This window comes from Cornus florida, unplaced genomic scaffold (assembly GCF_030987335.1).
Source record: "Cornus florida cultivar Cherokee Brave unplaced genomic scaffold, ASM3098733v1 CherokeeBrave_3.0.0_Hap2_Chr08, whole genome shotgun sequence".
In the NCBI taxonomy this organism is placed as follows: domain Eukaryota; kingdom Viridiplantae; phylum Streptophyta; class Magnoliopsida; order Cornales; family Cornaceae; genus Cornus; species Cornus florida.
The window spans coordinates 17,740,217-17,761,401 of NW_026775578.1; the positions used below are offsets into that span (position 1 = coordinate 17,740,217).

At 37.9% G+C, this 21,185-nt stretch overlaps 1 protein-coding gene across 1 annotated transcript in view; it reads left to right on the forward strand.

The window, feature by feature from the left end:
* Positions 1-21,185, forward strand: part of LOC132270165 (DNA polymerase epsilon catalytic subunit A-like) — a 53,386-nt gene that overhangs the window by 19,354 nt on the left and 12,847 nt on the right. Inside the window, exons 21-41 of the mRNA XM_059771365.1 lie at positions 98-274; positions 502-589; positions 743-823; positions 938-1,081; positions 10,110-10,205; positions 10,386-10,586; positions 13,950-14,004; positions 14,091-14,233; positions 14,312-14,778; positions 15,338-15,485; positions 15,566-15,763; positions 15,871-15,945; positions 17,072-17,262; positions 19,243-19,426; positions 19,528-19,592; positions 19,705-19,837; positions 19,947-20,048; positions 20,136-20,219; positions 20,524-20,598; positions 20,749-20,808; positions 20,890-21,140. Of these exons, the coding sequence (XP_059627348.1) occupies positions 98-274; positions 502-589; positions 743-823; positions 938-1,081; positions 10,110-10,205; positions 10,386-10,586; positions 13,950-14,004; positions 14,091-14,233; positions 14,312-14,778; positions 15,338-15,485; positions 15,566-15,763; positions 15,871-15,945; positions 17,072-17,262; positions 19,243-19,426; positions 19,528-19,592; positions 19,705-19,837; positions 19,947-20,048; positions 20,136-20,219; positions 20,524-20,598; positions 20,749-20,808; positions 20,890-21,140 (3,018 nt within the window). The remainder of the gene's footprint in view (positions 1-97; positions 275-501; positions 590-742; positions 824-937; positions 1,082-10,109; positions 10,206-10,385; positions 10,587-13,949; positions 14,005-14,090; positions 14,234-14,311; positions 14,779-15,337; positions 15,486-15,565; positions 15,764-15,870; positions 15,946-17,071; positions 17,263-19,242; positions 19,427-19,527; positions 19,593-19,704; positions 19,838-19,946; positions 20,049-20,135; positions 20,220-20,523; positions 20,599-20,748; positions 20,809-20,889; positions 21,141-21,185) is intronic.

Genomic DNA, 21,185 nt, shown 5'->3' on the forward strand with positions numbered 1-21,185 from the left:
ATTTTTTGTGATTAAGAACATGTTTTTGGTTTTGAATTTTACTGTAAGGCCCTTTCCGCTCTTGTTATCTTCCGCTTTATGCTTTTATATGGTCCAGGGGTGCAAGATGGTACTCAATGGAAATGGCTGGAGTTGTCACGTATACCGGTGCAAAAATTATTCAGAATGCGCGTTTACTGGTAGAAAAAATTGGAAAACCTCTTGAATTAGATACAGATGGTATCTGGTGTGCATTACCTGGATCATTCCCAGAGAACTTCACCTTTAAAACAAAGTATGCTTTTGCTCTTCAAGATTCACATGATTATTTCTGTATCCTATGAATGACATATCCTTATTGTATCTATGGGCATTTGTGTTATTTATGCACAGTAATATTAGTATGTTTCTGATGCATTGCTCAACTATTCACTTTGGTTCATAAAGGAAAAATAGTTTTCACCTGATTTTGCATGGTATTGATCATGACACTAATGACATTTTATGGATCACATATTTCAGGGATTTAAAGAAGAAGCTGACAATTTCATATCCTTGTGTTATGCTTAATGTTGATGTGGCAAGGAACAATACAAATGATCAGTACCAGGTTAGATGGATTTTTTTTCTTTCTTTTCTCTGTTTTTTTATTTTTTATTTTTATTTTCTCACTTTCTGATATATTGTCAGAAATGCTCTTGCTGCTTTACTTGTACATTTACATTTTGCAGAAAGCACTGTTTCTAACTAATATTTTAAACAGACGCTCAAAGATCCCATCAAAAAAATATATACGACACACAGTGAATGCTCAATTGAATTTGAAGTGGATGGACCGTATAAGGTGAAATGGATGAACCCTAAAAAATGTTCACATTTATTTACTGAATATTTCGCTTTTTGTTTCCTTTGTCATGATATTCACATTGATTGTTTGGGCATTATTTATGGTATGTAGGCAATGATTCTTCCAGCTTCTAAGGAAGAAGGAATTCTAATTAAGAAGCGATATGCTGTTTTTAACGATGATGGAACCCTTGCAGAGCTTAAAGGTTTTGAGATCAAGCGCAGAGGTGAGCTGAAACTCATCAAAGTATTCCAGGTATCCTCTTTTGCTTGTAAAATATCTAACTTAAATTTTTCCTACTAATGAAATGTGCATATTGTTTTTTCATTCACTGCTATATATTAATATGTATGGGTTCTGTGTGGTTTTGTTACTTAAATGTGACTTGAAATCCATTCAGTTGTTCATTTTACTTATCCTGTAAAATATAGATGTGTCTGATAATCTGCGATACACACTAATAACTTTTGCTTGTTCGCCATCTTCTTTTCATTAGTTATGAATGACCAATTTTGACATCCCTTGCTTCTAGTAAACACCGTTCTAAGTAATGCCCTGTAAAGTCAATTCTAACTTCTACCATATACTAGAAATGTGGTTCAGTTAAGGTCAGTTTTGGCTTTGCGCAGTTCCTGGTTTAATAGTTCACTTTCCTGCCTTAAAATTTTAAACTCTGAACATTTTTTGTTTTTGGGTAACGAAGGTTTCCCCACCCCTTTTGGGGCTTGGACTACTCCCTTTGGATAGCCGCAATCATCCCCAAATCTTGGTATTGGTTAAGCCCAGGGAGGAGGCTTGACGCCTCCAGGAGTTGAACACAGGACTTCTAGCACATACCCAAAGACCTTATGCCAACTCAACTATACTTTGCGATCTTAATAATGTAGTTACATTATTTTGTAACACCCCACCCCACCAATAAAATAAAATAAAAATCTGCTGTGATTTCTTTGATGTTGAGGGTTCTGGTCTTTTATAATTCACCAACTGCAATTCTTCTGTGTTGTTCTCAGAATGAAAATTCAGATACGGTGTAATGAGAACACAGACATGAGCGCTGATTTATGCACTGATATGTGGTCTCTGACGGATGGAACTTGAAACTTAACTCAACAAAGCCTTTTCCCACCTACTTTGGGTCCGTTACATGAATCCTATTGCAGCCATATTACAACAACCACTACTTCTGGTTCCGGATTCAGGTCGAGAACACGTTACCATATCTTTCCTTACTAATTTTATCATGTTAATTCTAGGCTCCGCTTCCCATAGCATTAGCTGTGTTACCTTCAATGTGGACCACACCACTCATTGTAACTGATGCACTTAGCGTTCTTCTCTGCACATGCTCAAACCATATAATCTCTCTCTCTCTATACATATATATAGACATTTCTCCAATGTGTGCTAGTTCAACCATCTGACAGATGTCTTCATTTCTAATTCTATCAATTCTAGTCTTGTCACGCATTCATCTCAACATTTGCATTTCTGCAATACGCATATGTTTCTTTACTGCTCACCATTCTGTCCATAAAGCTTGGCTTGTCTAATAGTTGCCTTACAACACTTGCGTTTCAATCTGAAGCAATATACATTTCAATCTTAAGTCATTGAATATACTAGATACACTCCTCCATTTTACCAATCCTGTCTTGATTGTACGATCAACATCATCTTTACTTATCAAAAAAAAAAACATCATCTTCAAATTTTCCTTCATTGTGAATAATTGAGCCTAAATAGCGGAAATGTTCATTTTTTGGTATCTTTTGGTCCCCAATTTTCACTGCATCCCTATTTGTATTTCTAAATTTACTAAAACTACATTCCATATATTCATTTTTATTCCTACTCTACTTAAATCTTTTTAGTTTTGGAGCTTCTCCCCAAACCTCTAATTTAGCACTTGCCTCTTCTCTAGTTTCATCAAATAAACGATATCATCAACAATTAACATACTTCATGGACATATAGAACTTTCAAAATCTAAAAACAATATGGGTATGGGAGGAGGATCCGCTTTTGGGAGAAAAGAAGAAGTTTTGGTTGGCGTTCTCAAACCGAGAGCCAAGAGCTATATTTATATACAGGAATAGGGTACAAAGAAAGGAAACCAAATCAAAGAAAAATAGGAAATATGCCAAAATATACGTGATCCCATGATTACGGAGATCTTATCTACGTAATCCCATAATTACGGAGATCTTATCTACGTGATCCCATGATAATTGAGATCTTACATAAAACACCTAATAAAAGGCTGAAAATAGCTAATAATAATAATAATAATAATAATAATAATACAGATATTTCAACACTACCCCTCAAGCTGGAGTGAAGATATCAATCAAGCCCAGCTTGGTAATCGAGGAATGAAAAAGATGGACCAACGGATTTGGTGAACACATTTGCCGATTGATTAGAGGACCAAACAAAGCACGGCTTGATAATCCCCAAACGAACCTTCTCTCTGATAAAATGAATGTTCACCTCTATATGTTTAGTCCTCTCATGAAGAACATAATCTGAAGCAAGCATGATGGCTGACTTATTATCACAAAACAAGTAGGAATGTTTTTCATTTAGCCCTAGTTCCTCCAAGAAAGATCAAAGCCAGAGAATCTCCTGTACACGTGTTTGTGTACAGGATCATAACACTGGTAACCTTTTGACATTGAAGGGTATCCTAAAAAGATACATTTAATGGCCTTGTCATCAAGTTTAGTACAAGGGCTACGATTCTGAATAAAACATGTACATCCAAACACACGAAGCATGAGGGCTTACTTATTATCACAAAACAAGGCTGAGGACTGTTTTTCACTTAGCCCTAGTTCCTCCAGAAAGATCGAAGCCAGAGAATCTCACGAGTACCCTGGGCCATGGCACGATACTCAACCTCTGCTGAAGATCTCGAAACTACAGGTTGTTTCTTTCTTTTCCAGGATATAAGTTGATCTCCATAGAAAGTACAGAAGCCAGATGTGGAACGTCTGTTAGTCTTGGACCCAACATAATCTGCATCACTGAAACAGGATAACCCAACTTGTTTGCTAGAAGAATAGAATAATCTAAATCCAGGACAGGACTTAAGATATTAAAGAATATGATATATCGCATCCATATGAGCTGTACGAGGAGCATGCATAAACTGATTCACAACACTAACAGCAAAAGCCAAATCAGGACAGGTGTTGGTAAGATAAATCAATCTTCCTACCAAGCGCTGATACTGCGAGGGATCAGAAAGGAGATCTCCAGAGTCAGCCGAGATCTTTATATTAGGATCTATAGGAGTGGATGCAGGTTTACACCCAAGCATACCCGTGTCTCGAAGAAGATCCAAGACATACTTCCTTTGCGATAAAGAGACACCCTGCTTAGATCTTGTAACCTCAATTCCTAAGAAATGTCTGAGCTGCCCAAGGTCTTTCACATCAAAAGCTTTAGCCAATTGAAGCTTTACTTGAGCAATCCCAGGGATGTCATTGTCAGTAATGATGATATCATCAACATAGACAAGAAGAATGATACATCGACCAGTGGAGGAATGGTGGATAAAACATGTATTGTTAGAATGGCATCTAACAAAATCCATAGAATTACATCACTGAAGCGGCTGAACCAAGCTCTGGGAGATTGTTTTAACCCATACAAAGACTTTTGCAATCGATAGACCTTTCCAGCATACTCCCCCTCAGCCCGATAACCGGGTGGAAGATCCATATAAATAGTCTCAAGAAGATCACCTTTAAGGAAAGCATTCTTCACATCAAGCTGATGAAGAAGCCAATTGTGAGAGGCAGCCAAGGAGATAAGCAAACGAACTGAGGTCAATTTAGCCACTGGAGCGAAGGTATCATTATATTCTTTACTAGGAATCTGAGTAAACCCTTTGGTCACCAAACGGGCCTTATACCGATCAATAGAGCCATCGGCCAGATATTTAACATTGAATACCCGTTTGCAACCAACAGTCTTTTTATCAGGAGGGAGAGATACAAGCTCCCATGTTTCATTTTGCTGCAGAGCATCCATTTCTACCATCATAGCAGACATCTAATTGGGATTCTAGAGGGCCTCAGAGACATTTTTGGGAATGGAAATGGAATCAAGTTTGCCTAGAAAGGTTCGATAAGACCCTAAAAGACCATCATAAGAGATATACTGCGAAATAGGATGATCATTACTACAAGCAAATCCAAATCGAGCAAGGGGTTTGCGGTCCCGAGCGGGATACCGAGACTCAGGAACAGGGTCAGGGAAATGTAAAGGAGAGAGAGGAGATGAACCTGAACCTGTATCTAAGGAGGATGAAGGCAGTGGAGGTGGAGCACGAGGGCGGAGAGAATAGACCTGTAAATGGGGTGAGGAAACCACAAGAGAAAACTCTTTTTGAAAAATAGAAAGAGGATGAGCAAGAGGAGAAACCTCTTGATCGGGAGTAGAAGTTTCTTGCAAGATAGTGTTAGAACCATAAAAAGGGGTATGCTCATGAAATGTGACATCATAAGATATATGTGTTTGTGTACAGGATCATAACATCGGTTACCTTTTGACATTGAAGAGTATCCTACAAAGATACATTTAATGGCTTTGTCATCAAGTTTAGTACAAGAAGGGCTACGATTTTGTGAACAAAACATGTATATCCAAACACTTAAAGCATGATGGAAAAAGTAATATCAGGCTAAAGCACTTGTAAGGGGGCCTTACCGTTTAATACTCTACTAGGGGTACGATTAATGAGAAAAGTATCTGTAAGAACCGCCATGTGCCAGTATGACTTTGGCACATTCATACCATTTAAAAGACATTGAACAACTGACATTTGTTGGCGGTTTTTACGCTCTGCCACACCATTCTGTTTAGGGGTATATAGACAAGTAAGTTGATGAAAAATACCCTGTTGGTTAAGTTGAGACTGAAACTCATTGGAAACATATTCACGACCATTGTCAGACCTAATATTCCTAACAACAGTTTTATATTGAGTTTTGATCATTGGAGGAATTGAGTGAACAAGGGAAAAACTTCAGATTTCTTTTTAAGTAAATATACCCATGTGTAGCGGGAATAATCATCAATGAATGTGACATAATAACGATGTCCCGAAAAAGCAGTAACAGGAGAAGGACCCCACAGTCCATACATCAGAATGTATGAGATCAAACATACTAGGTGCACAATGCATATGAGAAATATAACTAGTTCTAGTATGTTTAGAAAGCTCACAAATCTCACATTGAAACTTATTATCCTTACAAGCCGGTATTAATGAAGGGAAAAACAGACATAAATACTGAAAGTTTACATGCTCAAGGCAAGCATGCCATAAATTTTAAGTCTGAAAAGAAAATCATAAGATCTAGAAACTGGAAGAACAGAGGCTTGAAGCAAGTGGAGGAGGTGTCGGTGGAGGATCCCTAAAGTAGTAGAGGCCATCGTGCTCATATCCTCTGCCAAAAATCCTCTTCGAACACAGGTCTTGTAAAACACAGTAATGAGGAAAGAAAATCACTGCACAGTTTAGTGATTTGGTAAGTTTGCTAACAGATAGAAGATTAAATGCAAAGTTAGGAACATGAAGAACATATGGCAAAATAATATCAGGGAATAGATGAACATCTCCTTTACTATGAATAATGGTGGTTGACCCGTTGACTAGACTAACCGCCTTTTTAATAGGGGTAACGGGAATATAAAATAATGACAACTTACCAGTCACGTGATCATTGGCTCCAGAATCTTGAACCCAAATAGGTTTTCTCGCTTTAACATGAAAAGCAGAAGGAGTACCTGTAGCTATAGTAGTCGTGGGAATAGAAGAGCTGACCCTGGTAGATAAAGCTCCAAACTGCTCATGAAGCTGACCAATCTAGGACTGTAACTGATTGAAGTCTTGAAAAGATGGTCTGAGAGGAGTTGAAGCAGGAGGGACAACAATCTGTAGAGTAGCATACCCACCAATAGTATCGGCTACTGCGGCAGTAAGGCCAAGGCCAGAAGGACGATTGCGAGAGAATTTCTGCTTTAGCTCGGGATGAAGCTTAAAGCAATGATCCTTTACATGACCCATGGCAACACAATGTTGACAAATAACCTTTCCCTCTGAAAGTCTAGAATTAGCAGCAAGAGCCATCTGATCAATTGGATTCTCTGGTAAAGCTATTGGTTGAGAGATCTGACGTCTATGCTCCTCATGGTCAGCAGTAGCGAAGGCATCATATAAATTAGGCATCATACTCACATCGTAAACCCATAAAAAAAATAGTAGGTATGCTGGCGGTCCAGTCTCTTGACCAAAAGAGTTGTAGTTTCTTCAGAGAAATCGGAGAGAGGTTCATACTGTGCTAATTCTTCCCACCTAGACTGGAGGTACCCAAAATACTCTGATACTGACAGCTTGAGTGTCTCCTGAGATGCATGAGCAATCTCTTGATAGAGTTCAAAGATACAAACGTCATTGCGGGAATGGGCATACATCTTGTTAAGGGCTTGCCACAGACGAAAAACGAAAGTGCGAAACATAAACGTATTATAGATACGCTCCTCCATTGAGTTAAAGATCCAACCCAGAATGGTGCACCTGTCCATGTCCTATGCAATATAATTAGTATCCGTCTTTTCCAGTTCCTTGACTAAACCCAAAAGCCAACCAGTTTTCCCTTTTCCCCTAAATATAGAGTTGAAGAGAATGGGTCCAAGATACGAAGTTGCGCCCATTCAAGAGCACACTAGTAACCCACTGTGCCGGAGTATGATATGCCGAAGATAAAGTATGCTGGATCGAGGATAAAGTGCCCTTTTGGCTACTAGAATCAGTAATAGTACCAAAATAAGGCTAGTCCACACGTCAAAGCAGAAGGAAAGAGTAAAAAACAAGGCCGGAAAAATCAGCGCTTTCCTCCAAATACACTGCCGAACAAACGCCGACAGCCCATAAAATTAAAAAAAACACCAGAAGGATCTTAGGTCATAAAAAACCTAAGGGAATTCTCTTAAAAAAGGAGTAAAAAACAGAGGGTTGCCTGAGGGGTTCGGCGCAAGGGCTGGGAGGAGATGGAGGTGTGCCGGAGGTGAGAGAGGGAGAGAGGAGGTGACGACGTTGGGGAGGAAGATGGGGGAGGCGAAGGTTTTTGTTTTGCTCTGATACCAAAAAGAATAAGTTTTGGGTTTTGGCATTCTCAAACCGAGAGCCAAGAGCTATATTTATATACAAGAATAGGGTACAAAGAAAGGAAACCAAATCAAAGAAAAACAAGAAATATGCCAAAATCTACGTGACCCCATGATTATGGGGATCTTATTTACGTGATCCCATAATTACGGGGATCTTATCTACGTGATCCCATAATAATAGGGATCTTACATAAAACACCTAATAAAAAGCTGAAAATAACTAATAAAAATAAAAATAATAATAATACAGATATTTCAACTGGGAGGATATTTGGTGTGGTGATCATTCTCTGGCCATCACTTTTCCTAGGCTTGTTAGGATTGCTGTGGACAGACATGCTTTTGTTATTGATTGCTATTGTCTTGATAGTGGGATAATTGTTTGGGACATTCGTTTCTTGAGACCCTTTTAGGATTGGGAGATCGAGGATGCTATCGGTCTTTTGGAAATGGTGTACATACAGGAGTTTACGGGCGATGTTTCTGACTCATGGGTGTGGGTTCCTTCTTCCCAGGGTTATTTTGGTGTTCAGTCTTTCTATAGGTGCATTACGGAAGCCGATGGAGAGTTTTTCCCATGGAAGGCAATTTGGAGATCCAAGGCCCCTTTCAAAGTGGCTTTTTTTGCGTGGACTTCGGTGTTAAGGAAGATCTTAACCCAGGACAACTTAAGAAGGATAATACAGGTAGTGGTCAATTGGTGTTACATGCATAAGAGAGATGGGGAAACGGTTGATCACCTTCTTCTGCATTGCCCCGTGGTTTGGGATTGCTGGGTCTTACTGTTGAGTTTGTTTGGGGTTCAGTGGGTTATGCCTAGATCCCCCAGAAATTTGATTGAGGCCTGGCGAGGTTGTATAGTGGGGGCCCAAATCCGTGATTTTTGGAGGGTTATGCCTCTTTGCATTTGGTGGTGTTTATGGCTTGAAAGAAATAAGAGGTCCTTCGAAGGAAAGGAGACTCTTATAGGGAGATATTGTAAATTCATGGAGGAGATAGTTGATTTTTTGGACTCTCTGAGAGTTTAGAGGCCCTATTAGGCCTTGTGTATTTTCTAAGGGATGCGTTCCCCTTTTGAACGCTTCTTTATACAATCTTTACTTATCAAAAAAAGAAAAAAAAAAAAATCTAAAAACCAACCATGACCTTGATGAGATGTTTCTTGCACATGTGTCCGTGAATGTTGACACATTATGTACGGATAGACTGTAAAATACTTTATATCGTATAAAAGCCAAGTGTGCTGCAACTTGCCCATTGTGTTCTTAAACTTCTTACCGCTAGAAATTGCCTGTCACATTCTCGACAGCAGAAAATTCCCATCACATATTTTGCTGACGTGTGTCTAGTGAACATTCAGATATAAAACATGGGCTTTGATTTTTTTGCACTCTCCCTCAGAGAGATATGACAGTGGAACTTCCAACAATTTGCTATTAAATGGTCATCTTCAATTTCAAAAAAGAGTATCTGTGTACAAAACTGCTACCTATTTATGTCATCTTGTTAATATTCCACCATTAAAAGAACTCTAAAAGATGGTATAAGCGTCAAAATTAAATATGAGTGCATGAAATGAATCTTGTGTAACGGATGATGGGTATTTGATTTTTTTGCACTCTCCCTCAGAGAGATATGACAGTGGAACCTCTAACAAGTTGCTATTAAATGGTCATCTTCAATTTCAAAAAAGATTATCCGTGTGCAAAACTGCTACCTATTTATGTCATCTTGTTAATATTCCACCATTAAAAGAACTCTAAAAGATGGTAGAAGCGTTAAAATTAAATATGAGTGCATGAAATGAATCTTGTGTAACGGATGATGGGGGTCCAAATTCATCTTACCTAGGTTATGGAGGCCGTATGAATGAGTTGGTAAAGGAATGGAGAAAGGTTAATGTGCTCAGAACATATTTTTGAATTGAGTTGTTTGTTACTTTCTGGAAGTGTGTTCCCACACTTAGTTGGAACATGATGCTGTCATTTTCTTTGTACATGTCACTATCTTGCCTTCAGTAGAATTTTGTTTGTGCAGATACACAAATCTATGTTTAGGTTGGTGTATTTCAAACTTGAAATACTTTATTTCTATGCAGGCTGAGCTTTTTGACAAATTCCTCCATGGGTCAACCTTGGAAGAATGTTATTCAGCAGTTGCTTCTGTTGCAAACCGCTGGCTTGATCTTCTTGATGTATGTAAAGAAATTTCGCCATCTATGGTTTATTTATTTTGTTCAAAGTGTTGATTCACAAGATTTTTTTGACAACTTCGTTAATTCTTCTTTTCTTTATTTTATTATTTTTTAATGGTTGGGTAACTGAGTCGACTCAAAAAAGGGAATGGATTTAATGAATTTTATTCTTTTGTTTAGAATCAAGGGAAGGATATTGCGGACAGTGAGCTGCTTGATTACATATCAGAATCAAGCACAATGAGCAAATCCTTAGCTGACTATGGTGAACAAAAGTCATGTGCAGTAACCACTGCAAGACGCCTTGCTGATTTTCTTGGTGATACAATGGTTAAAGACAAAGGATTGCGTTGCCAGTATATAGTTGCATGTGAACCAAAGGTATCCGTTGCTTTTCAACTTAGGAAACCAATACATCATGTTTCCTTTTTTGTGTTTTTTTGCTCTCATTATATGAATTTACATTTTATGGTTATGGTGAATTATATATCTTATTAAGGCTGTCTTCACTCTGAAATGAAGTGCACAGTCAAAGATATACATGAAAATCTTATACAAAAAAGAAATGTATTTAAATAAAAAAATATAAGACTAAAAAAATCAGTAGTGTGATTAGGCGTGTGCACATTTAAATTATTGGGATTATATAAGATGTGTTGTGCACCTGCCAGTCATAGTTGCAGTATGAAGCTGAATCTTTATAACTGCAGTGGTGAACTTCATATTAGCCCTTGTGCTTGGTTGTGTTACTTGGCAGTGAATATATAAACCGATCTTATGTGGCTGCAGAACATGATCCTCAGTTTCCATTCTATACCACATTCATTGTATGTTATAGGTATTGTATCCTTGGCCGTAATGACAGGCTATTGATAACTAAAGCCATAATCACTGCTAATAATTTGCAGCAATTCTGTCAATCCTCAGTTAGTAGAATATATTCATCATGATTTAACTTGGATGGATTCTTGGTTTTAACCTTGACATTGTGAGGCCGCATTGCCATCCACAGATCCATTCACTTTATTTCACTGATGTACTTGCACTATTGAGATCAAACACATGGCATTGTGTAGAATAAAAGCTCCATTGAGCAGATTAAAAGCAGTATCATTTTTATCCTTGTAGTCAGTATCGTGGCACCTTTTGCCATAAGAATCAAGATCCTTCTCATCAATCAGTTGGACTCGTTGTCCAATCCTCTTCCTAGATTTTATTAATTTAATGTTTAAACCCTCAGTTGGGTCTCACTCACTCTTTGCTACTTGATATGTGGGTGTCATGCACTATTGCCTACATGGCATACTCCGCATGTCAAAACAGCGGCTGCCACATCAGGCCAATAGCAAAACGCAAAACACGTCAGCTCCATCAAAACCTTGAAGGGCACCCCTTGCATCCAAAGCCCTGACCCCTGAGACATTACCTCAGGTCACTTAAAACCCTGGGACGTTCTCTTGGGTCCATAAAATTTTGAGCGACATCCCTCAATTCCAAAACCCTGGGACACTCTCCGAGGTCACTCAAAAACCTCAGATTTCCTCTTATGCCCATAAAACCTCGAGGAGCACCCCTTGAGGTCCACAACTTTGGGACATTCTCTGAGGCCACTCTAAACTCAGTGACAGTCTCTTAGGTCCATAAAACCTCGAGGGGCATTCCTCGAGTGCAAAACCATGTGACACATTTCCAAGTCTTTCAAAACCTTGATACATTCACTTAGATCCATAAAACCTCAAGTGGCATCCTTGAGTCCAAAACTTTGGAACACTCTTCCAGATCGTTCAAAACCCTGAGACATTCTCTCTCTTAGGTCTATAAAATCTTGATGGACATCCTTTGAGTTTGAAACTCTGTGACACTCTCTCAGGTCACTTAAAACCTTGGACACCCTCTCAGGTCCATCAATACCTTGAGGAACACCCCCTTGAGCCTGAAACCTGGACATAATTACAGGTCACTCAAAAACCCTGAGACACCCTCTCAGGCCCAGTGAAATCTTGAGGTGCACTCCTCGAGCCCTAGGCCCTAGGACGCTCTCTTAGGTCACACAAGACTTAAGAGGACTTTGATCGAGACCCCTCGAGGACCACTCGCCATGAAGGACAAAAACGGACAGACACGATTGACTACGTCCTTTTAGCATTATTTGGACACTTAGAAGGATCTTTGATTAGAGGATGAGAAGCGAGAGTCATCCAGACAGTTGAGTGCTGAGGCTGGCCCAAGGGATGGGCTATAACGACCTGAACCCGGGCCCAGCATGCAGGAACCGCTTAATGATTCGGACCCCTGGGTTCGGGTCTTTACATGGGCAATCTTGTACCATGTCAGGAAAAGTCATAATCAATGCTGATTACATTTAATGCTTGACCTCTGCCAATTAATACACAGCCATTGTCATTTAATGGCTGCTAAATTTTTTGACAAAAGAATAATGATTGATTAAATAGTCTTGTGAGAGGGTGGCTGATGCAATGATGGTCTGACCTATTGGCCCTTGGACACTACCTTGTGAAGGCTTAGATAACTGGGAATGACTGGGTCCTCGAACACTATAAGTAACGCCCCTCCTAGAGCATTTATTCTTGGCATGGCACAATAAATTTTCTTCTTTCTCCATAATTCCCTTGGGTGTGTTTGCCTCTTCTCTTCCCAATTAATCTCTGGGCCCCTCATTGTTGTGTTTGATATGTCTCATAATACTATTTATTGTCAACAACATTAAAGAACCTGCATCCCTCTTCCAGTTGGCCAGTTCCATTCTTCTTTCCATCTCTGTAGATTTTTTTTGGCTGATGCGATAAGTCAGTCATCTAGCATTCCAAATTTAAAAACCCCTTGTCAAGTATTTGGTTAAACTAATGCTATAGAATTGTCCTCAAATTGAGAACCCCTTGTCATCTGCTTTCTGTTTGTATATACTTTAGAACCCCTTGAGCCTACCCCTCGTGGTTGTATGATTAATTACAACATTGAGTGAAGTATAGAAATATCTGCTTGATTTCTGTAAAGTCTACCAGTACCAGGTGAAGATATTGGATTTAGCTGCAGCGTAGAGAGATTCTTGATATTCCTGGCTGTTATATTTTAGGAAAATCAATATCCATTCATTTGGACTCATGGCTGTATTTTCTTTGATGGTGCTCTCTTTTTACACTTGCAAGTTATTGCAGATACAGCCTTTAATTATATATATACTAAATTACCAGAAGAATTGAACGCTTGTCAATTATATTGTCAGGACATGTTCCATCACTACATGTTTCAAGATATTCAGTTTTAAAGGCAATAGTTTTAAATGTCAAAGACCAGTACTACTTCAAAACAAACAAACGCAACTAGTCTATGAGTAAAAAGATCATATGAAGGTGAATCATGTACTGATGATAGAACAATTGATTTTGAATTTATAATTCCCAGAAGTTATTTGTGCCCTAAAATTTTGATTTTCCAAACAATCCTACTTTTGCCTTGTTATATTGCTGCTTGAAGATGGCCTAATTGTGCAAGTGTCAGTGGTGCACTGAAATTTAGTGGAGCTATTGTCTTTGGGATACTGCTTAACCTTGCGAATGGTCTCTCATTGATATATATATGTTGGTGTGCTTTTGTCATCGTCTTGTTGTGAATTCATATATTATTGTTCTCATAAACTTTTGCCATTTTTTCCGTCTGTATTTATTTATTTATTTATTTCCTGATACCTCAATATCAAGGTTGTTATAATTTTAATATGAGCAGGGAACACCAGTAAGTGAACGTGCTCTTCCAGTTGCAATTTTTGAAACCGATGCCGGTAAAGTTCTGCTCTACTTTACCTAGATTATATTCTTTTATTGTTTATATACGAAGGAGAGAAGTCCACATAAACGTGTTTTGCAGAAATTATGAAGTTTTATGTAAGGAAGTGGTGCAAGATTTCATCAGATGTTGGCATTCGATCCATTATTGATTGGTCCTATTATAGGCAACGGCTTAGTTCAGCAATTCAAAAGATTGTCACTATTCCTGCTGCAATGCAGAAGGTGCAGATACTTGTTCATCATTATTTGCTGAAGTAATTTATCAGTTTTGACTTGTATTAATTAGTTGAATTTCTTCAGGTTTCGAATCCTGTGCCTAGGGTAGTTCATCCTGATTGGTTGCATAAGAAGGTTCGTGAGAAGGAGGACAAATTTCGACAGCGTAAATTGGTTGATATCTTCAGCTCACTGAATAGGGGTGATGCGGGAAAGATGAGTATTGATGCTAATACCACCGATTGCATAATATCCGGAAAGAGTGTTGAAGATTTGGAAGACTTCAGAAAGAAAGACAGAACTGTTTTTGGACCTAGACCTATTGTTCGTTGTTATGAAGTCAATGACAAACGACGTTCAGTTCAGACAAACTGTCAAGTAAACTCTCCACAACAACAAAGGGATTGTGTAGAAAGTGAGAATGTCCCATCAGAATTGCAACAAAATGGTATTTCTGCCGCAAATATTGACAGAAATGTAGATTATCAAGGATGGCTTGAAATAAAGAAGAGAAAGTGGAAAGATACTCGTGAGAAAAGGAAACGGCAAAGGTAATTCTTTCTTTGACACCTACATACAAATACCTGCTTGGTACAAAATATAGTTTAGAAAAAAGCATGTTGCTTAGTTCCTTTAATTGAGGTTTACCTTGAATTTTATGATATTGTTGGAGGCTTGAAGCAACATAGAATGTAGCATTCATTCCTATGAGAGGTAAGCGAATTTACCCAATAGTTACTGCAAGGTTATATATTTTCTCTCCATCTGGGACTTCTCTCTGGTATCAATCCTATTGCTAAGCTGGAAGGGCCTCTAGGGGGGATCCGCAGCTCCAGAAATGGTATAAAAACTTTCTGTGACCTTGAGTCTGCCGACAAAAGGAGAATAGTTTTTTTTTTTTGAAATGTCTGAAATTCTCGCTGAACTTATGACCTTAGTTGTGTGGTTTGACGTCATCTTTTCTAATCCAAAAGTGACTGGACCCCTAGTCTCTTGTACTATTATTGTAGAACTGTTGTATGTGGTTTCTGTGCACATGCATTCAAGTATAATTTACATTTGCGAAGTGATGTTGGTAGTTTACTTCTTTGGCATAACTGACGTTGGCAGGTTGGGAAACTCAAAGACTTTAAACCCAACCAATGGTACTGCTGAGATGCCTGGTAGTGTGAAAAATCATAAACAAGCTCAGGGCAGAACTGGTGTCAGCTCATATTTTGAGAGGCATGAACTAGCCTTTACGCGATGTCCTTGGCAGGTGATGTAGTGCTTATTCATTTACGAGAACTAAGCTGGAGTAGTTTCTTTTATTAGTGCTTAATCTAATCACTCTTGCAGATAATTCAGCTTGTATCAAATTCACACAATGGCCAATTTTTTGCTTGGATTATTGTCGAAGGAGTCATGCATAAAATTCCAATAATTGTTCCAAGAGTGTTTTATCTTAACTCGAGAGCTCCTATAACAGAAGAATTTCCTGGAAGGCGTGTCAACAAGGTTCTTCCACATGGACGCTGTGGCTATAATCTAATTGAGGTGCACCTTTGATATCACACTTGCATTTGTAGCCTTGTAGAAATGATTGTCCAGATAAATAGATTTCTGAGGCCTAATCTTCTTTATATTTGCATGCATTTTAATAGGTCACGATTGATGAAGATCAATTTATTTCAGAGAGCAAGAAACTTGCAGCTCACCTTGCAGATCCAGAAGTGGAGGTCAGCATACTCAACTCTGAGTACATTTATTATTGCAAAGGAGGATGCATGTCACTCGTTTTTTAATCTTGTCTAGAACATATGAGGTTGCTGGACATATTAATTTTTAAATGCAACAAATTCCTCATCTTTATCCTTTTGCATGATAGTGAAGGCTTTCAATAGTTTCAGGCCTTGAGTGATATCTACCATTTATGTCTTTTCCCAGATCAGAAGTAATTATATGCCATGAAATTCTTTCTCCCTGGTATTTATTGTAGATGTTTGTTCCAGTTCCACTATAGAACAGGTTCATACCACATTACTTTGAATAAGATCATTCTTTATTTAAATTCAGTTGTAAAGTTGTATGTGGTAGTGAAATTTCATGATCATTTCCTTTATATAAAATAGTATTACTTCAGTGCTTTCATGTCCTTCATATGCTTATTATTGTGATTAAATATGATCCCTTTAAGTTTTAAAAAAAAAGAAGATGAAGTATACTTGAACAATTAACTTAAAAGGCGTAGTTTGGTACGCAGGAATGAAGCTAGGAATGGAATGGTATCATTCTATTGTTTGGTTGCAAATATGAAATGTAGGAATGAAAAGATAATCACCATTCTAAGTGGTGGTGGTGGTGGAAGGCAACGGCCGTGGAAGTGGTGGAAGGTGGTAGTGGTGGTGGAAGGCAATGGAAGACGGTGGCGGCAGTGGCGGTGGCAGAAGGTAGTGGTGGTGATGTTTTTTTTATAAATTTGATTTTTTAAAGTTTACTTGGGAATGGAATGACCATTTTATCGGTTTAGACGTGGAATTGATTTTCATTCTAAGGGAATGGCCATTCCCACTTTAAATGGCATACCAAACAAAAGAATGATTGGAATGGGCATTCCATTCCATTCCTGCGTACCAAACTAGGCCTAAGATCTTTAATTCTTTTTATAAGTATACCAATTTGTTTTTATTTTTTTATATGAAAGAAGATACATTTCCAATGAAGTTTTGCGTTCTGTGGGTGAGATTATTTGTACTTCTTAATCTAGTCATTTGTAGCACAATGTTTACCTAATAAAATTTCTTTGTGACATCTTAGTTTGATTATAAAAATTTCAATGTGACTCTGCTGGAATTCTTTGATCAGGGGATATATGAAACAAAGGTGCCATTAGAGTTCAATGCTATCCTCCAGATTGGTTGTGTCTGTAAAGTAGATAAAACAGCTAAAAAGCGTAATGCCCAAGCTGGCTGGAGTCTGAACGAACTGCATATGAAGACCACAACAGAATGCTCTTATCTGGAAAATTCTCTCTCTTTCTTCTACTTGTATCACAGGTAACTTGTGGTACTATGTCCATTTACTGTAACGCTATTGCTCATCGTTAAGTTGCAAGCGAGTTGATTTAGTAACCACAACAAATAGCTTACATGTAAGCTACAACTTGAATATGTCTTAATCATTTCTGTTATATGAGATGTATAATGAATCATAATTAATCAACAAAATCAGGAAAGTTATATGAATTATTAAAGAAGGGGGTAAAAGTCCGTTTCACATATAGTCATATATGTTGAATGACATGTTTGAACTTCCTTAAATAGTACTCTCATTGTATTTAGTCTATTCGAGCTGCAATCCATAACAGCGAATATTTTCTTACAAATGACGATTTTAGAAACAATATAGTAAATTTGATCTATTAAAAGAAGTCATTACCTGGTGTGGTCCCTGTTAATCAAGAGTGCTGTGAGGAGCAGATTGGGTACAGACCTAACTTTGGTATTTTTTGCACAAAGTTTCTGCTTTCATTATTCGAATATGTTCTCATGCTTAAGAGCCCGAATATGAGCACCCATATATTGTCAAGCATATCATATGTCGATGTGGAAATTGCAAGAAATCTTCGTCCAAGAATTTTGCTTCAGTTAACTAGTTTATCGATTGCTAGGAATGGTATAATGCTGTTGAAGAAAGATCAAATAGGAGTCGTGTTTTGTGCATATTATAAAGAAAACCCTAACTGTGGATTGCCAGAGTTGGTTGAAGTGTTTTTGGAGGTCCATAAATGCGATTGAGGGTTCATTTTTCTTATAAATCTGTGTTGGATCTTGGATCCTTGCTGAAAATTAGATTGTTAAATGATATTGGAGTAAATTTCAATCAATACTCTTGCGAGGAGCTAGTGGAAGGGTTTGACTCTGTTATTCTAATGGTGACAGAATTAAAAGGTTGGGTGAACTAGAATTAATTGGTTTAACTGGTTTAAGGTCTTCAACCTTAATGGGACTTTGTTCTTTATTCTTCCCCTCTCAGATTGAAGCAAATGAGGTATAATTTAAGGGGATTGGGGATTGAACAAGGAATCTGTCTACTTGGGCTGGTGGGTGCCACTGGCAAGGTGTTTCAAAGCAAGATCACTTTGAAATTCATTTTGTATTTTTTTAGTATATTGAACACTCAAGTTACATGTATTATAACTATCTTTCTTGAGAGTTATAATGCATGCACGTGTTTCATTCACTCACGGGTGAGAGTCTAGCAATTAATGAGAAGGCAGGGTATATGAATTACTTGGTTTTTACCTTTTCTAACAATTTAAGCTTTTAAAATTGTGGGTTGTTTATACGTAGAGGCTTCTGGTCAGGAGTTGGCCAATTGGTTTGGAGAGGATGATGGGTCATTTTAATTTTGATTCTCAATGCATCTGTTGGGAAACACCGATGTTCGGATGTAGTGTTCATGGCAATGAGCTTTCAGATTTTAAATGGAGTAGGAACTCCAGGCTAATTTGAAAAACGGACACTGAGAAGAGTTGTGATTACGTTCGCTAGGAACGTGTTGTATTTGGGTTGAGTATGACTAGAAGAAAAAGACAGAGAAATTTGTGTTGTTTGTGTTTTCATTTGCACATTGTGATGATGGCTGATTTTGAATTTTGTTGTGCTCTTTATTATCTTCTTTTTGTATGTTGTAATGATTCAACTCTACCCAGACTTACCAGATGCATGTGGTTTACAGGTACTTGCATGCATCTACCAGGACTAGTCTCAACTGAAAGTGCTTCGATATTCCTGTCATAACTAACAATAAATAAATAAATAAGAATCAAGAAAAATAATGCTGCAATGATTTGTTTAATCTTTATGTCGATCTCATATTACCAACAAGAACCAAAGGCTGTCAAGAGCTTAATCAATCTTCTTTCTCCAAGCATGCCACTTTTTCCTTGGATCATGGAGATTTTCATTGTATTTATTTAAAAAGAACCATGAAATTTCTGCTTTTGATAACCCTTTTTGTCCCCTCATATTCAGCATCTCCGAGGGGCGAGCTATATATGTTGGATATTTTCCTGCATCTAGGACAATATCAGTTGTGGTGGTTAATCCTTTCCAGAACAAGGAATTATCACCACATATTCTTGAGAAACAATTCCGTGAAGCCTGCCAAGCGTTGTCTATTGAACCCCCCATGGCTAGAGACAGTATCAGTTTTAAGGTGAACTTCTTGTTTCAACTGAAATATTTCTTTCTTTGCTTACTTTCCTCAGTACTGCAGCTTTGTATCTTTAATACTTTGTAATGCATACTCATATTCAGGTGGACTATGTTAAATATGTTAAGGATGCCGAAAAGATTTTACAAAGAACAATAAATGAGCACAGGTTCTTTTCATTATCTATGTTTACTTTTGCTTTGTGGGACATTCAGTATGCTTCTCAGATTTACTTTCGCTTTGTCAGACATTCAGTATGCTTGTCTTGTAACAATTGACAGCCCTCAGCATCATGGACCTGCAATTGCTGTCATTGAATGCCCAAATGTTCATTTGATGAAGTCAGGTGTACGAGCTCTAAATGATTTCCCATGTGTGAACATCCCTTCCAATGCTCGCGATAGTCACTATCAGGTCAATTCTGAACCAGCGGCTGCTTCATATGCATTTGTTGCTTTGGATTTTCAGTTCTGTTATGCATCAGTTGAAACACGTTGATGTTTTATCTTCTTGTTCTATATAGGCTCTTGGGTGGCAGATTGTAGCAACAAAAATTGGAATGCAACGATGTGCTGCATCATCTCAGTGGTTGAATGAGAGAATTTCTCTTTCTAGATATGCCCATGTAATATTTTTATTCACATAGCTAGCCCATCTGTCCTTAATGTTTATGCTTATTGGTTATGAATGCTTGATATTCTTACTGAATCAGGTTCCATTGGGGAATTTTGAACTTGATTGGCTTATACATACAGCAGATATCTTCTTCTCAAGAGCACTACGTGATCAGCAACAGGTCTCCTCTTCACTATTTTATGATGTTACTTTAACTTCTTGGATACAAACAGCTTGAAGACATGTAGCCCATTTAAATGGTTTTCTGTTCAACCCAAGTTTTATCACCGTTTATGTAATTGGATATCTCGTTTTAATGGAGTTCATTTTAATGATAGGCTTCTGTACCCAATGATTATGGGTGTATACATCTTGATAGAACCATTGGTTGAAAGAAGTCTTTTGCGTGTTCTATGATGCATTTTGTGTATTTACATTTTACATGCTCAATCAATTTATTTAAGTTAAGATTTGAAATTCTACAGGTATTATGGATATCTGATAATGGCATTCCAGACCTTGGAGGCATTACTGAAGAAGATTCATGTTTTGCTGATGAGGTTGGTGTCAAATTGATATACATCTTGGTTGATCTGGGTGATGGTGCAATTTTTGATCCATTTAGAATTTATTTTTGCTGGTTTTCTGAAGAAAATCTCTTGTTTTGTTTCACCTTTTCCGTGAACTTACCAGTAATTTTTCCAAAACAGGTAAATCAACCTGTTCTTACTTATCCTGGAGCATATAGAAGAGTCACTGTGGAGCTAAAGGTCCAGTACTCTCTCTCTTTCTTCTTTTTCTTTTTATATTCTGTTGAGGATTGTGTATATTAACCCTGTTGATTTATTCAGATCCACCACCTGGCTGTTAATGCTCTTCTGAAAAGCAACCAAGTGAATGAAATGGAAGGAGGTGCTTTATTTGGATTAGACCTGGATACTGGAGCACATAATGAACAGTGTTGCTTTGACGAGGCCACCTCATGTGCACCTGCGTTTCGGGTCCTCAAACAATTAATCCAAAGATGCCTTGCAGATGCAGTTACATCTGGGAATGTATTTGCTGATGCAATATTGCAGCATTTATATCGATGGCTTTGCAGGTTGTAATGCATTTACTTGTTACATATGCATCTGTCCTTGTCTCA